Source organism: Sinohyriopsis cumingii, chromosome 7 (assembly GCF_028554795.1).
Source record: "Sinohyriopsis cumingii isolate HCF-2022 chromosome 7, ASM2855479v2, whole genome shotgun sequence".
NCBI classification, from domain to species: Eukaryota; Metazoa; Mollusca; class Bivalvia; order Unionida; family Unionidae; genus Sinohyriopsis; species Sinohyriopsis cumingii.
Window position 1 is genome coordinate 76787775 of NC_142967.1, and position 17622 is coordinate 76805396.

The following is a 17622-nucleotide window of genomic DNA, read 5'->3' on the forward strand; positions in this document are numbered from 1 at the left end:
TTGATAAATAGTTTAAATTCTTTTTCCTACCTATGTATTTATTTAATAACGATCCTATCTGATAGATTATTCACATCATTTTTAAAATTTTTAAACGCTTTGATGAAAACTAATGTCAACTTTTACTTTAATTATATATATATATATATATATATATATATATATATATATATATGTGTGTGTGTGTGTGTGTGTGTGTGTGTGTGTGTGTGTGTAGGACATCGATTTTGTTCTACAATTATGTGATGTTGCCGTCACATTAACAAAGCAAGACAAGTACAATCTTCAAAAAAAAATATAATTCACCCTTCATCAATGAAATCAGCACCAAATTTGAATAAAAGCAATGAACATGAATATATGTTCATTGTGCCGTGAAAGTTTCCCTTTTTTGCAGGAAAACAAAACTAATTTATGTTTATGATGGCTATGAACGACGACATAATACGCAAATTAAATTTACAATCACTTGAAACTAAATGTCTGGCCAGAAGACATCTCGCAAAAATGTTTGTGACAATTTTTCACTTGTTAGGTTTTTATTCATATCCTCATCCCCTAGCAAGATTATTACGTTTGTCTCAGGCAGACCAAAATCGAGGCCATTTTAAGTACATGTAACATGTAACAACAATTATACAGCAAAGTGTCACTGGCTATAATAAATACAGCAGGAAACTGTTAGTGACACGTATTTGTTGACAATGGGACACAGATCAAATGAGGACAAACCTTTCTGTTTGATTTATGTTTATTTTTGTGTTTTTTAATGGAAATTGACCGATATATGAATCTTCTAACATGTGACCTATGCTCCAATTCGTGAATTTTACATATTCATAGGCAGTAATTAACGCATTATGGATTGTATTGCACAACGGTAACATATCTGTAAATTGTCAATATACAAGTGCATTTCCAACTAATTTTGTCTTCATTTTATAACAATTTCCATTATGTTTTTTTTTTCCCGTCATTTTAAATCCGTCTCACCGACGACATGTCATGCCATACAATTTTTCTCTTGCATGTGAATATTTATGTTTGTCTAAGCCCCCCACCCCCCACCCCCGATGTTAACATGGACTTATATTAACAATATTACCACGGGCCCGGGAGTATGTCACAATAAACTGGTAGTACCGTAGTACTATACTTCACTAGTGTCCAGTCCTCGGCTACTTATTACTGGAGAACTAACTTACCCATGGCAGTATTGTATCATGTAATAATTCACTACTTGGTGTTCAGATTCTAAAGAAGTATATTTCTACGCATCTGAACAACAAGCAGTGAATTATTAAATACAATAAATCACTGCCTTATTTAAGTTATAGCATGATTTAAAACTTTTTAAAACATCTCTAAAATGCTTTTATTACCATTTTATCAGTCTCTGAGTAAAGTACAACAGCCGACGAAGCATGCATTATGATAATGACACCATTAACATGCAATTACGTGGGGCTGGGTACATGCGTAAACTGTTGAGAAGTTGCATGAGATTGATAGCACATTGTGAACAAAATTGGGGTACTCCAATTTTCTCATGTCGAGCACTCAAAGGGATTTATCGTAATTCAGTTTGCATATGTATTTCTATTAGTAAAATACTGTGTTAGAATTGTGAGTACAATCAACGTATATAATGATCACGTTTTGTCGCGCATGCTTACAGAGGCCTCACTCAGGCAATCACAATGGCATCAATCTCAGTGTGCACAAGACCACTATGTCGCATATTTCATTCATTAACAGCTTTATAAGTTTGTTTTGCATATATTTAAACATTACACTGGTTATTAAAGAAAGATATATGTTTCTTAGACATTATTTCATTTGCATCCTTTTTGAAACGTCAATCAAACATTACTGAAATTTCAGTGCAACACAAGTGAGCTCAAATTTCGCTTGTATTACAATGAAATTTCACTGAATAATTTAGTCAGAATTTTTGTGAAAGTTTAGCGAGATCTCATCAAAATTTAGTCAAAACATTGTGAGATCTCGCCAAGACTATCAATGAAATTTCACTAATATTTTCGTAATAATTTTAGTGAATTTTCACTGGGACATTAATGAAATTTAAGCGAAATTTTAGTCATATTTTCACTAGGGGTGTTTTATAGGTTTATTCTGTGTGACTGGACATCATACAAGCTTGTTTTATTTGTTTTCGATAAATTCTACATCAAAATGAATTCACATTAGCAGCTTTCCTAGCAGTCTGTAACAGTATACAAAGCAGTTTAGTAGCAGTTATTTTAGCAGTTGTTTGGTAGTTTCGTTTAATTTCTCCACCCTGCTATTAATATTATTGTACTTAACAGTTAAATTTAAATATTTCGGGTAAAATAACTGCCTAAAAAATGCCTACGTAGTGGTAAGATTTAAATACCTGCCAAGAACTGCTAAGGAATACGCATGCATCTGCATGTAAACAAATTGACTGATTGGTTTTGATTTTTGCAGGAGCCGCTGGGTAACTGACAAATAAATGCTAAAATGATAAAACTGCTAAGGTGAAGAAACTGTTTAGAAACTGTTTTCCGTGGACTTGGGCAATTAGTTTTTACGAGACAAATGTTGCCATTTACATTCAAAAGAAGTACTATCAGTGTCTCAGCCCATTTCCACCAATTTTAACACAGTGCATGCCCCAGTAACCTATAAAGCACATAATGCAGCCACAATAGCTGACTGGTCAAAATATAATTAGGGTAATGACGTAGGAATGTCCTAATCTGTTTGGCCAATCAGCAATCTTGCCTTCTATTGCACTGTTGAGTAGCTCTCTAGAATGGAGTTTTGACTCAAATGGATCATTTAGCATGAAAGTTGGTGTAAATTCAGATGGAATCCATTCAAATGGAAGTTACCAATCTTTCTATTGCGAAAGGTAATTACATAGTTTGTTACATCTTTATGGTCTTAAAGTAACAGAAAGAAGAGAAACCAAATATATTTATTAAACTGAAGAAATAATCTAATTCTCTAAGTTATACAATGACAATTTAGCTTATAATTTAGTACTCGATCCATGTCACAATACTTCCTGCATGACTGATGTCACAATACTCTACATCACAACAGAATCCACCTGACTGAACAGGTTCAACATTAATTTTTAAAAAAATATTTTAAAAGTTGATTTAAAAATGATTGATTTTAAAAACTTTCAACACCTATTTGTAGCACATATGCAATCTACAAAGATGTGCCAAAAGTAAAAACACAATATATACATAACAACTCATATAAAAGTCTGCTGACCTCTTTGCTTCTGAATGGCAATATATTAATAAAGCGGAACATTCCCACAAAATCTGGTGACGTGAGGCAAGTGAAACATCAATATTAATAAATACAACATAATGGGCATCTGACACACACACACACACACACACACACACATTTTGGTATCAAGTTTGCATTATGTACCGACCGCAACGGTGGCCTATTGGCTAGAGGATCCCCCGCGGGTATGGTGGTCGTGGGTTCGAACCCCGGCTGAGCCATAACAAAGACGTATACAAATGGTACTAACAGCTGCCTCGCTATGCGCTCAGCATTAAACAGTTAGTCTTAGCATTGGTAGGCCTGGTATTATGATAATGTGACTGGGTGGTGGGACACGATGCTACATGTTTGCGGCATAATGACCCAGTGCTGGACATCACTGTAAACTGCCACACTGCAGACATCATAGCGATATGACTGAAAAACTCTTAAAGCTACGTTCAAAATCCAAATCACACACAAACGCACACAATGCATCGGGTACCCATGGTTTTTTAGTAACGGTGTAAGGAGTATAGTGGAGAATTGCTGAGTTCAGTGAGGACAGGTAACTGTTGCAACTCACTCATTCCTGAGCCTTGCCATTAAGAAGATTAGCAATAACAAGATTTTCAAAACTTCCACCATAGTGGCCATAATGGACATCAGATCAGCACTGATTAATTAAGAACCAGCGAAACAGTTTAAGACGTCTTTTGGCAAAAACCTCATTCTGACCTTCCGTTTTGGAATAGTAATGATGGCTAGATTTTCAAACTTGCTGCCATATTAGATATCAAATTGGCTCTATTTTCATTTACGACCAGCTAAACATTTGAAATCATTTGGTGGAAGCACAATGTCCATATGACGGACCAGTTTAGGAGACGTAGCTATAAAACAATGTTCAAGATGGCAATGGTAGTGGCCATATTGGGAGTCAAATCGGTACCATTATCAACCATCTAGATAGCCATTAATGAGGAGTAATGTACTATTGAAAGTGTAAGCAACACTATTATAATGTAGCACCTACAAACATATGAAGTCTTCTAGTGATAAACCCGTGTCAATAAAACATTTTGTTTAGGAATAGTGATACTATCTTAATAATGGCTGCTGTGGTGGCCATAATAGACATAACATTGCTGTCATTTTCATGTTAGTGCAGCACAATTTGCATTTAAATACGAACTAGAGAATATAATATAAAATTCACAATCGTCCAAGTATTTTATGAGGAGAAACAATATCAAACTTTTGATATCATACGGACAGATGGCTTTCCATTTAAAAGTAGTGGCAACATGATTTTCAAGATGGCCACCATGTTAGCCTTATTGGACATCAGATCAGCTCCGTTTTAATTTGGAACTATCAAAACATCTTGTGAAGTCTCCTGGTGACAACCCAATGTTAATATGACGTACCATTCAGGAGGAGTAGGTGTAAGAAGATATTCAAGACTGCTCCTGTGGCAGCTATATTGGACATCAGATTAGTACCTTTTTAGTTAGGACCAACAAGACACCATACTATGAAATTTAAATTTTAATGAAAACAATCATTTCGTTTCTTCAGTTAGTGACCTTGACCCTTGACCTTCTGACTTCAAACTGAATAGGCTTCTCTCCTACCCAGCATGCATGTTATCCACACACTTTGTTGACCTGGGCATTTCATCCCAAAATGGATAGACCTCTTTATTACACCAAAAGTGTAGCTGTCCACAAACTTTGGGCCTCTTCATTCTTTTCTAGGAATGTGACTAAAGAAGGACATCAGAGCAGAATCGGGGGTGGGGAGGATGGTATTCCAATGGAGACATGTACGAATTGCATAATTAAATTTAGTTTTATCCCAAAAAGCTACATTTTAATATCAGTAATATTTTACCTATCACAATGGGTTAGCTACATTTGTAAGGAGGGAGGCTGAAAACCTGCATTTGAGCAAAATTACTCACCTTAAAGAGAAGCATCTTCTGCTATTAATTAACTATAGGATGGGTCCCTGTTTGTACTGCAAGTATCAGACCGAGAGAACAAAACATTGGCTCTAGTCCGATAAAAACTTAAGGTAGGATAAGGCTGTATGATTTGCCAAAATAGAACGTTCATAATATTCCCCATGGATGAATGACTGAAAAAAGCCTTAGAAGTAGCAACAGTAATTACTTTATGGGCTTTAAGTTTCAGATATGAAAGGTCTTTTTCAGTGAGTGACTAATGAGCTTTCTTGCTGATGAGTGAAATACATCTAGAATGGTGGATGCTGAAATATCAACTGAACCTTTTAATGGGAGGAAGAGCAGCTTTTACCTCTTTGTTCTCTCTTTTAAATATGCATTGGCAAATATATTAATCCTGATAATCTCTAGCACCGATACGACTGAGACTGGGGATATCGCACGAGCGAGAGCAATATTGAGGGAAGTTTGGGTTTCTTTGCAAGAGAACCCAGCAGGCATAAAAGAGTTATAATTCTGATTTAACCATAAACATCCTCCAATAAACAGAGGGCATGTAGTTTAGTTAACATCTCCACTGACGCTCAAACGAGGCCTCACAAAAAAATCAAAATGTGGTTTTGTCAAGGCCCACAGAACACAAGAAAACTTCATCAATGAGCGATTGGTAAGTGTCTGCAGAGAATGTAATAATATCTGCTAAGTGAGGACCGAAAGCTGGCAATACATAGGTAAAGAGCCGATCCCATAACGTGATAAAGGTATCCACTGCTCAGGCTCTTTGGTGTGGAATTGGGGAGACATACAATAGGAGCTTTTCTTCAGTTACATTGTAAACAAGTCCACAAAACGTTTCCCCCATAGAATGAAGATGAAATATTAAACTACTTCATACCGAGACCATTCTGTGAGAACTACCATGCATGTACTGGACCAATTGTTTGCAAGGATATTTGTTTCTTTTCAGCAATGTCACAAACTTCTGATTCTGCCAAGCACATAAGGCGTCCATGCATATAAATGGAGTACGAGTGTCTTCATGCTGCCCGAGGTATGTCATCTATGAGCCTGGATGATCCAGTCGGCACCCTTACTTTAAAAATGTTTGACAGATCAAGTGAGAAGAACTAATTTGAAGGTGTAGAATCTGCGGACTGTCGTGAAGAAGATTCCTCTGATGCTGTGACAGGAGTTTCATACACTGAGAAAATGCCCTGGATTGGTCAAACTTCAGGTCCAGGAGGTTGTTAAACTAAGACCTTTGAGGCGACGAGGTGCTATCAGGATAATCAAAGCTCTACATGTCATGACCTTGGAAAATATCTGTAGAAACAACCTGAAGGGTGGAAATGCACAAGTGAACAGCCGACCCTAGAGCAGGTTGAAGGTGTACATTGCTCTGACTCTTAGGTCTGGAATTAAGAAACATGGAACGGGGGCTTGTCCACAATATGCTTCCAACACAGACTGAAGAGGGGCACTAAGACTGTTTTATGGAGAGACAATTCGTTGAAAACTAACTTGCCCTACTGGACAAATTGTCTGCAAGAATATGTTTTGTTCCTCGAATGTGACAAAGTGGTATTGTAGTTCTTTCTGACTCAGTATATAATGATTCTGGCTTCCACGTAGAGAGAAATAGTACAAGTGCCTCCTTGTTGCCTGAGGCATGCAACCACCGATGTGATGTGTTGCCTGGGTAGATCGTCAATCAATGACACTATGATTCGATCTATGTACCCTTTATTGGCAAATAACACAACTCATTTCCAAATGTTGAGGAAACATACTTCTTGTAAACATGGAACCTGAAGAAGTAATCCCTCTCTCTTCAAAGATTTCCCACACCAAATCTGATGCAATGCTATACAGATAGGAGTGGGGTTCAGGGGTATGCAGCGTAACTCCCATCAGCATTTTGTCTTGACTGTCCCACCATTTTAAGTAGTATGTGGAACGTGGAATGGCAGGACATTAAAACCAGCAGGGACACTCGAGAATCCCATAAGATGGGAAGGTACCAATGAGACATCCTTGTATTCTGCGAGGTGCGCTGGAAGAAATTTTGAGGGAGATTCACATGTGAATGGCACAGGGTTTTCTTTAGTGGACATGAAGATAAGCATGAGCAGCGAGTCGAATTTATGGAAGATAAAGATATTGTGAGTGCAGTTATGGGTTGTCGACCAGTATATAACAGGATGATTACCATCCGCTTGAGGGCATCTTCTTTCAACATCACCATCATAGAGGTTTATGTCCGAACATCTAATCATGACGACGAAGAGGTGAATGCGTTCTACAACCTCTTCAAATAATTCTCAGTGACCTGACACCCAAGGAGACTGGAACTCCAAGGAAGACGAAGACATGCAGATTGGCGAGAAGTCGTTGGTCCATACTGTAATGAATAGACCAGTGAGACAGAACAGAAATTCCTGGACTTTGCCACCTACAATAACCTAGTGCTAACGAACACCCTTGGCGTCCACAATCAATCTGAATGATGGACTTGTCATAGTCCAATCGTAGAAAACCCCAACCAGATTGACTACATCTTGGTGAGAAGGAAGCGCTTCCAGTCTAGCGTCAACATTGCCCGAACACACACCTTCCCAGTAGCTGACATAGGAAGAGACCATGACTTGCTAATAGTGACTATCAAACTTCCTCTGAGGAAAATCACGAAGCCAAGACAGGATAGGATCCGATTTGAGCTTTAAAATGATAAAGATCCATGTGTGGCACAAGCCTCCACAAAATCATTGAAACTATACAATTGATTTTCATAGGGACTGCGATAGGAAGTAGTAAAAGCTTTATTTATTGGCTCAATTATTTTGGCGATACCTTCAACCTCTTGTCAAAATTGTTTGACTTTATTTTGTAGGTTCCTTTCATATTATTAATGCGCATCAGAGACGCCCAATACCATGCATAATGGAATTAGGCTAAGCCCACCTCCGGGGTGTTCTGCGTTGAAACTTTTGTTAACTTTGTTTACCAATGAGAATAAAATGTCCTGCCTGTGGAACCATTTGATGGTGTATGATCTACTTGTTGCGTTTCTTTTCTCTGTTGGATCTGATTCAACTATGTATTACTAGGCTGAATAGTGTGTGTGTGTGTGTGTGTGTGTGTGTGTGTGTGAGTGAGAGAGAGAGAGACAGACAGACAGACAGACAGAGAAACAGACAGAGAGAGACAGAGAGTTTTAATTTAATGCTTAAAATGTGTTTTGAACTTGAACACAACCTGAGTATAATGATTTCAAATATTTTAGAGAACAATGTAAGTATAATGTCTCTCATATGTGTACATTAAATCTTTTACTGTTTCATTTATCGAACACCCGAACCAGAATACCTTAAACTACTTTACTGAAAGTCTAAAATCAGTTTAATCATTTATACATTCTAGGAATGGTCGGAATGGTGCTGCCTCAAAAAGTGTGCTAAAGTTTGCTCTGATGGCATCTTGGCTGCTAGCGGCGAATGAACGGGTAAAACTTGAAGCTAAACGATGCGTGCTAATTCGAATTGTTGACATTATTTACAGGCTGAGTTCTGGTCAGAAGCTAGGGGAACGGCTATTAATAGCCCACTACACTTTTTTTTAAAGAAATGAGCTGGTTCTTTTGGTCTCGAGTACTTATTTATATCACAACAGTACGTGCAAGTCCTTTAATCATCAGAACCTATCCCAGAACTTGCACCGTATTACCGAATTTCTTACTGCGAACCACAAAAATCAAACTCATGCCAAAATTTCATAATCTCTTTACGTTTTGTAACTCTCACGTGAAATTAAAATCGATCTTTAAGCATCTTCTTAAACATTTTTATATTTTTTTTAATACTTATATTCTAATTCTGAATAAACTAATACTGCAGGTCACATCTGTCTTTTAGATTTTGGACAAGAGCTGTAATATCTTGCTTAAATGACATGCATTTTTCTCTTTGCTCTGATAGACTAAAACTGAAAACCTGGTTACGTTGTTTAAGACAACTTTCTAATGGAAGCTTAAGTGGTCGCAGCTGCGTGCTACTCGTTATTCTTACAGCGCACCATTTAGGAACGGTCAACACCAGAATAAGCCTGAAAATCATGTCGGAAACGCAACTTGTGTTTTGCAACTGCACTCATACGTCTCTCTAAACTAGTGGCGTTAGTCTTTTCCATCTGTTAACCAATCTCAAAAAAAGCTTTGAAACGTTCTAAAATGTCGTGTAATGTTTGAGTTATGATGCGTTCAGAAATATATGCAGAAAGATATTTATAAATTACATATGACGTTTTATATATTAAAAGTATCCGTTAACTTTACCAGTTGAAGTTGAGCAGGAGAGATATATAGACACGTCATTTACCTAAATCTATTGACGTTGTTGTCGTGGAGGGTAGTCCTTCATCAGTCGAATCTGAACACATTGCGCAATTTTGATGGACACATGGATCAAGTTTTAGCTTATTTTCAGCCACTACTATCTTTGCAACCTGGCTACTTGCCAGTTTTCTTAACGAAATCAAATGTTTATTAAGCTTGAGCTTGGCTTCAACTTGTCTAACCGAAAGGTGATAGTCTTGGATAGTTTTTTCACAGTATGCAAGATTCTCTTTTACTTTGTGTAGTATTACTAACATTTGATGCCTGTCACCGTATTTGACAACGGCACCGAGCAGATGATGAAAATCTCTAAGGGTTGCCTTCAAAGCCTCGCATTGTTGGTTTTCACTGCGTCTTTTTCGAGATTCACCTTCTAACATGTCTTCTCTTTCCTTTGAAATTCTGGACTTTGCTTCATTTAACATAACTATTAACTTGTCAATTTCGGTCGTTATATCTTCAGTAGAAGTCTCCAGTTCCCGTTGAGTTTCATCATTTGCTGCAGTAAATTTCTCAAGATGATCTTCCAGTGTCTTCAATCTTTCCTGAAGTTTTAAAGGTTCATCGGCTTTCACAAGTTTATCAACATGCTCCTTTAACTTCAGAATCTCGTTACATCCTCTGTGACAATCAATACAGTCCAAACAACACATAGAGTTATGTGATACACAGTAAAACTCCACATCTTTATTCCAATGATATGTGCAAGTCGTGCTCACCGCAAGAGTGACAGCAACTGCAGGCTCGGTAATCTCGTCAAGTCCAAGGAATATGTGTTGCCGTGTAGCTCTGCTCTTACGATGTGCAGCATCACAGGCCGGACATAAGACTTCTTTACATGTGGCGCAGTAGGACGTAGCGGTAATAGATTTACCCACATACAGACATGGATCACATGTCTGATCTACTTTTGTTTTCGTGTCCTGTAACGAGGACAGCAAAATAGCATTTACTGGAAAATGCCAGGCCCATTTTTCTACAAGCAAATCAGGTGACGGCTTTGGTAAAATCTTCAAGCAGATGGGGCACTGAAATTGGTAACCCTTCTCTTCCGACACCGTTGAATTCTTTAAACATTTCTCCAAGCAATTCTGACAAATTGAATGTAAACAAGGAAGTAATTTGCGAGTATAAGAATTCTGTAGACATGTTGGACACTTCAAACAACTCAACCATGCTCCCATCCTTCAGCCTCCCCAGAAAGGAAAAAAATAATGCCACTACAGTTCAGTTGTGTCTTTCAATCGTCTGCGACCCTGATCAGATGATTTTGTCTACTTCTACTTACTTGACTCACGGGTCTTACTTGATAGGCATTCAGGTACCCGAGGTTATCAGTTAAAACACTCAGTCGACAACCCAAGGTACCAATGCATTAAGGTAAAATCGGTGTAAACGTAATTTTCTTCTTTAGTAAGTTTCTCCGTGAGAAGATAACGCTAACATTGCGCCACTCCTTTTCGACAACTGGCTTTTTGGCCAAATTGACATTTTCATTTGCTGGATGTTGCAATGGCAACTTCATGTGGTACATCTACCACATTATATTTCATTACAACAACAACCAAAACAAAAACAGCTATATATTATTTGAAGCGTAAATAAGTGCAGCGGCAATATATAAAGCTAAAATCTTTCCGCGTTGATAACATGATACATAAATACGGCTAATTCGACTAATGTTTCATATTTGTCTGTGAAGGTCAGATATTAGGACTCTAGCCTATATGCACAGTATAACAATATACATCCCCATCTTCGTGTCCGATATTAAGTAAACATATTTTCCATGTTCAGGCTCCAGTCCGTATGTCATTAAATAAACATTCATCCTCAGTACATGCACAAAATCAATTTCACCTCCTTAAAGAAACAGGCTAAAGTGATGATGTATACAAATTAATCTGTGTACATGTTTTTCAGTCACGGCAAAGTGCAATGGACTATTTCTCAAAGATGACTGTTTATAGTAAAAACCAAGAGGACGGAATTTTATACCATTTTTTTTAAACACTGAATAGCACGTACGCGATGTATGTACAAAACGACGGACTCACCAAATACACGTATAACAACAAAAAACTCCCCATCTTTAGCTCTATGTACACATATTTATATGCTCTCTCTCTCGCTCTCTCTCTCTCTCTCTCTCTGCTATCCCATTCACTTGCTGAAAATCAACATGTATGCTACGCACCTGGGTATTCTTATAGATAGCTGAATCACAATGATTTGGCGTGACGTGTTACAAAAAGTAACAAGACAAACTGGGAGCAAGCTTAAGGCTGAGTACCTACATCGGAAAAAAGTAATTTTTGTGCCAATAACTTTTAAAAAATTACTTTTTAATATTCTAATGCGATTATAATTCATATGAGCCTATGTCTAAATGGTAATTATAACTTTATTTATATACTTCATACTTATTTATATCGTATTGATATACTTTAAGTTTAACTCGAACGTTCGTCCCAAATAGTTTCTGAAATTACAATGATATCGACGCTAGATGGCAGATGACAGCATATATTGTTGCCTCAATGACTAAACAAAGGTAAGTTATTACAATAAAGGCACACATCGAGAGTGCAATTTCATGACATCAACAGTATCAACACAAATACACTGCAACTTTCTCAAATTTGCAGTCTTGTGTTATCAAAATGGGATAAACATTCATATTTTACTGAGAAAAAAAAATGAAAACAGTAACTGTAATTAGTTTTAATTATACAAAGGAGAGTTGAAATGTATAATGTGGTTTGGAGGAGTGGGAGCAGCGACTTGAGAAATTTACCAGAACGGCACAATATGAGGTAGACAAAAATTTTATATTTACTACTTTTTAGAGTATGAACCTGTGGTACATAAACATAATTGAATAGTGTAACCAACAAATATAGAGTGATTAATCCCCCAGGGCGTAAAATAACCGGAATCCATTCAATTTTCGTCACTGAATGCAAGCAGCAAAGCATGCGCAGGACTTAATCTAGTCCGATAAATCCACCCCACCCCCCAAACAAAATCTGTGTTGATACTGATGGATTATGTGTGGGTCTAAAACAGTCTACAAAAATATATTGGACTCGTTCGCAAACGCGGACAGTATGAACAATTTATCATTTGTCTTACTCTGAGGTAAAGGACAGACCCAGTCTATCATAATAGCCCGCTAAATGGTTTATTAGATGCACAAATGTGTTGTACATGATCTTTAGGTACTTCTGATTGGAATTTCCTACCATTTGACAAGTGTGAGATCTACAATATTTAGAAACATTGCTTTTAATTTTCGGCCGATACAAATGATTCAAGATCTTGTGATAAATTTTATCAACTCCTAAATGACCAGCCAAGAGAGTTTTGTGGACTAGACTAAAACTTTCCTGTATATACGACTTAGGAACAACAGTTTGACAGCTCATTGACTGAGCGGGTACCTCAGATGGTCTCTATATTCATATAAGGACCGCATTTTATTTTTTACAAGATATCAGAGTGGTGCTTGTGTTGCTTCAGTTTCGCTAATAGCCCTCTGAAAAAATCCAGATGTCTGGACTTTGTTCGTGTTGGACAATGAGCGATTTGATTTTGTTACCAACTTTGACTAAAATCAGATCTCCACCGTCCTACGTGAAGATCTGACAGCGACCCTTAGGGGTCATGTTCTAATGAGCTTTGAATTAGCCAACGAAAATGCGTCTATCAAAATTCTGAAAGTGAATCAAATCGTTTGGCATACACTGACGCTCTTCAGCCACACTGTTTTGTCTCACAAACGCCAAGATATAAGACATCATCTGAATGGTCAATACAATTAGCAATTATGGCAATAACAATGGTCACCAGAACTTGACCCCCAAGTGGTCGCTATCACATCTATACGCGGGAGAGTGGAGATTTGATTTTAATCAGAGTGTTTTGCTACCTTGATTAAATCAAAGAGAATGAATAGTTAAAAGAGATCCTGTGATTAACACATCCTCTTGTTCAACACCAGGAGCAAAAGAGACCTCATAAAAAATTACCAATAAATGTGTCAACCGAAGAAATAATTTCCTGATCGACACCATTCTCAAGAGCTCCTTCTGCCATAGCTCTAGGAACTGCACAAGCACGGTATACATCAGGGATCTCAATCTCAACAGGATCAACTTTGTGATCTAAAAGGCTTATCAGTTACAAATGGCTTAACCACTACTTTATCTCCAGCTGGGTCATTGCCTAACAATATACGAATACTGCCAATAAATAAAGAAGTAACTGTTCCAACAGTCACAGGTCCTAGGATTAAGTTTGATGCCAAAGGAGTGGAACATTTACAGAGTCACACTTTACTCCCTGAACAAGAATACTTTCACTATAAGAAAACTCAGATAAAGTACCTGATAATAAATGACTGAGAGAAGCTCCTGTCATTGAATATTTTAATAGGTATAAGACTGGTAGAATCATCAATAATAAAGACCCTGTTGAAGGGAATAGTTGATAATTCTCCAAAATAAATGAAACTATTTTCTTCACCCAATCAATATGTTGCTTTCAATAGAAGACCTGTGACCTTGACCTCTTACAAATATAAGCAATTGGAATAGCTGTCTTTCTGCTTACAATATGTGCACATAGGAAGAAATAAGGATTTATCAGAAGTTTGATTGATAATGTTGTGCTAGATTGAGAATTGGAGACAATTGGATGAAACTATGAGGTTTCTTTTTACCAAATAACTGACTAGAGAAAGACTTGTTGACAATGTTCATGCAGTATTTTTTAAGTGTTATCTTTTGCACATCAAAACAGATATTGAAATCACTAAAAATGCCAATTTCTTGAATTCTTCAACTAATATATGTGTCGAAGGTTATCAGATCTTGACCAACAATATCAGCTGAGCACCACCTATCAAATAGGAGCTCCTTTTCCCTTGCAAATTAAAGTGGATTTGTCCAGTTTATTTCCAGCTGTTCTTAAATGTTTGTTGACATGCCAGAAATATCAAAAGCAAAGACTGTCAACATTTGTAAATGATCAGTGCAGATTTCAAACAATATCTCCAATCACATGGGCCATATGCAATGGTATTTTCACTATTAAAGTCATTGAATTTGACAGACAAAATTAAGTTTTTGCTAGTTATTATCTAAGTTATATATGCCAAAGTTGTCATGCAATAATGCATTAGGTAATTATGCACATTATTATAGGATTTATGCTGAATTTCACTAATGTATATGTTGTCATTTACAAAGAGAGTACAAAATATATAAAAACAATAATTCATCCGAAAAATCTTTACATCTCAATTTTCTGTCTTCAAAGTTTAACATTACCATGGCATTTTTTGTCCCTGACAAGTGTAAATGTTTTATACATGAACTAAATATATCCAAGATAAATGTACAAATGGTTAACAGAATTTAGGACCAGTATATACATGTATACACCATTTTCTTTTCTTGTCCATTTAGTTTGAATATAACCTTGTTTATTTCTGTGTCTTTTGAAAGATCGATCTTAAGCTAATATAAAAACTGATATTAAATGTACATATTTTATTTAATTGCCTTTAGAATCAATTAATAAATAGTGCAATGTTACTGTTTTTAAAGTAGCATATGTAAAGCAGCAAAACTTTCAAAATCATGTCATTAATAATAAAATAGGCATAATTGGGTCAGAGATAGTTTATCTAGTTGACAATTGCCTAATAGTCAAACACATGTTCAGTTGGCCAATCTGAGTAGGATACACCAATTAAGAAAATAATTGTTACAATGTTTCTCCACTTTCTGCATCTTTGTCTATATTTGAAGGCAGACCAGCATTGTTTCATTTTTTTAATTAGTATGTTGTCAAATGAATTTTCTTAAATTTATGCTAGTGGAATATTGTCATTATTATTGATAAAGCCATTTAAAAGTTTAACATGTTCAGCAAAATGGGCATTTGATGGCGGATTGTTATATAATCATAATAATTTGAAAAGCCTTTGTATTTAAATATTTTTCTGTTTTTAACAGCCATGGGCAATTACATGGTAAATTGACATCTTTCTGAAAAAATAATAATAGTCTTTAGGATAAGGTGCTTCTAGTCAATTTTGATGAAATTTTAAGTGATGCTGGAGAAGTCATTTAATGATACATTAGTAATGGCAGCCACATCTGAAGGCAAATCAGACCATTTGTGTAATCCTGATAGGCCTTCATGCCAGGATGCCTTGTGTTAATGGCAGCCATACCTGAAGGCAAATCAGACCATTTGTGTAATTCTGATAGGCCTTCATGCCAGGATGCCTTGTGTTAATGGCAGCCACACCTGAAGGCAAATCAGACCATTTGTGTAATCCTGATAGGCCTTTATGCCAGGATGCCTTGTGTTAATGGCAGCCACACCTGAAGGCAAATCAGACCATTTGTGTAATCCTGATAGGCCTTCATGCCAGGATGCCTTGTGTTAATGGCAGCCACACCTGAAGGCAAATCAGACCATTTGTGTAATTCTGATAGGCCTTCATGCCAGGATACCTTGTGTTAATGGCAGCCACACCTGAAGGCAAATCAGACCATTTTTTGTAATTCTGATAGGCCTTCATGCCAGGATGCCTTGTGTTAATGGCAGCCACACCTGAAGGCAAATCAGACCATTTGTGTAATCCTGATAGGCCTTCATGCCAGGATGCCTTGTATTAATGGCAGCCTCACCTGAAGGCAAATCAGACCATTTGTGTAATCCTGATAGGCCTTCATGCCAGGATGCCTTGTGTTAATGGCAGCCACACCTGAAGGCAAATCAGACCATTTGTGTAATCCTGATAGGCCTTTATGCCAGGATGCCTTGTGTTAATGGCAGCCACACCTGAAGGCAAATCAGACCATTTGTGTAATCCTGATAGGCCTTCATGCCAGGATGCCTTGTGTTAATGGCAGCCACACCTGAAGGCAAATCAGACCATTTGTGTAATTCTGATAGGCCTTCATGCCAGGATACCTTGTGTTAATGGCAGCCACACCTGAAGGCAAATCAGACCATTTTTTGTAATTCTGATAGGCCTTCATGCCAGGATGCCTTGTGTTAATGGCAGCCACACCTGAAGGCAAATCAGACCATTTGTGTAATTCTGATAGGCCTTCATGCCAGGATGCCTTGTGTTAATGGCAGCCACACCTGAAGGCAAATCAGACCATTTGTGTAATTCTGATAGGCCTTCATGCCAGGATGCCTTGTGTTAATGGCAGCCACACCTGAAGGCAAATCAGACCATTTGTGTAATTCTGATAGGCCTTCATGCCAGGATGCCTTGTGTTAATGGCAGCCACACCTGAAGGCAAATCAGACCATTTGTGTAATCCTGATAGGCCTTCATGCCAGGATGCCTTGTGTTAATGGCAGCCACACCTGAAGGCAAATCAGACCATTTGTGTAATTCTGATAGGCCTTCATGCCAGGATGCCTTGTGTTAATGGCAGCCACACCTGAAGGCAAATCAGACCATTTGTGTAATCCTGATAGGCCTTCATGCCAGGATGCCTTGTGTTAATGGCAGCCACACCTGAAGGCAAATCAGACCATTTGTGTAATTCTGATAGGCCTTCATGCCAGGATGCCTTGTGTTAATGGCAGCCACACCTGAAGGCAAATCAGACCATTTGTGTAATCCTGATAGGCCTTCATGCCAGGATGCCTTGTATTAATGGCAGCCTCACCTGAAGGCAAATCAGACCATTTGTGTAATCCTGATAGGCCTTCATGCCAGGATGCCTTGTGTTAATGGCAGCCACACCTGAAGGCAAATCAGACCATTTGTGTAATTCTGATAGGCCTTCATGCCAGGATGCCTTGTGTTAATGGCAGCCACACCTGAAGGCAAATCAGACCATTTGTGTAATTCTGATAGGCCTTCATGCCAGGATGCCTTGTGTTAATGGCAGCCACACCTGAAGGCAAATCAGACCATTTGTGTAATTCTGATAGGCCTTCA

At 37.5% G+C, this 17622-nt stretch overlaps 1 protein-coding gene across 1 annotated transcript in view; it reads right to left on the reverse strand.

The window, feature by feature from the left end:
- The window catches only part of LOC149795559 (uncharacterized), a 33209-nt gene extending 22218 nt beyond the window's left edge, over window positions 1–10991 (reverse strand). Inside the window, exon 1 of the mRNA XM_089965386.1 lies at window positions 9622–10991. Within this exon, the coding sequence (XP_089821512.1) occupies window positions 9622–10822 (1201 nt within the window). The 5' untranslated portion in view covers window positions 10823–10991. The remainder of the gene's footprint in view (window positions 1–9621) is intronic.
- Between the last annotated feature and the right edge of the window lie 6631 nt (window positions 10992–17622).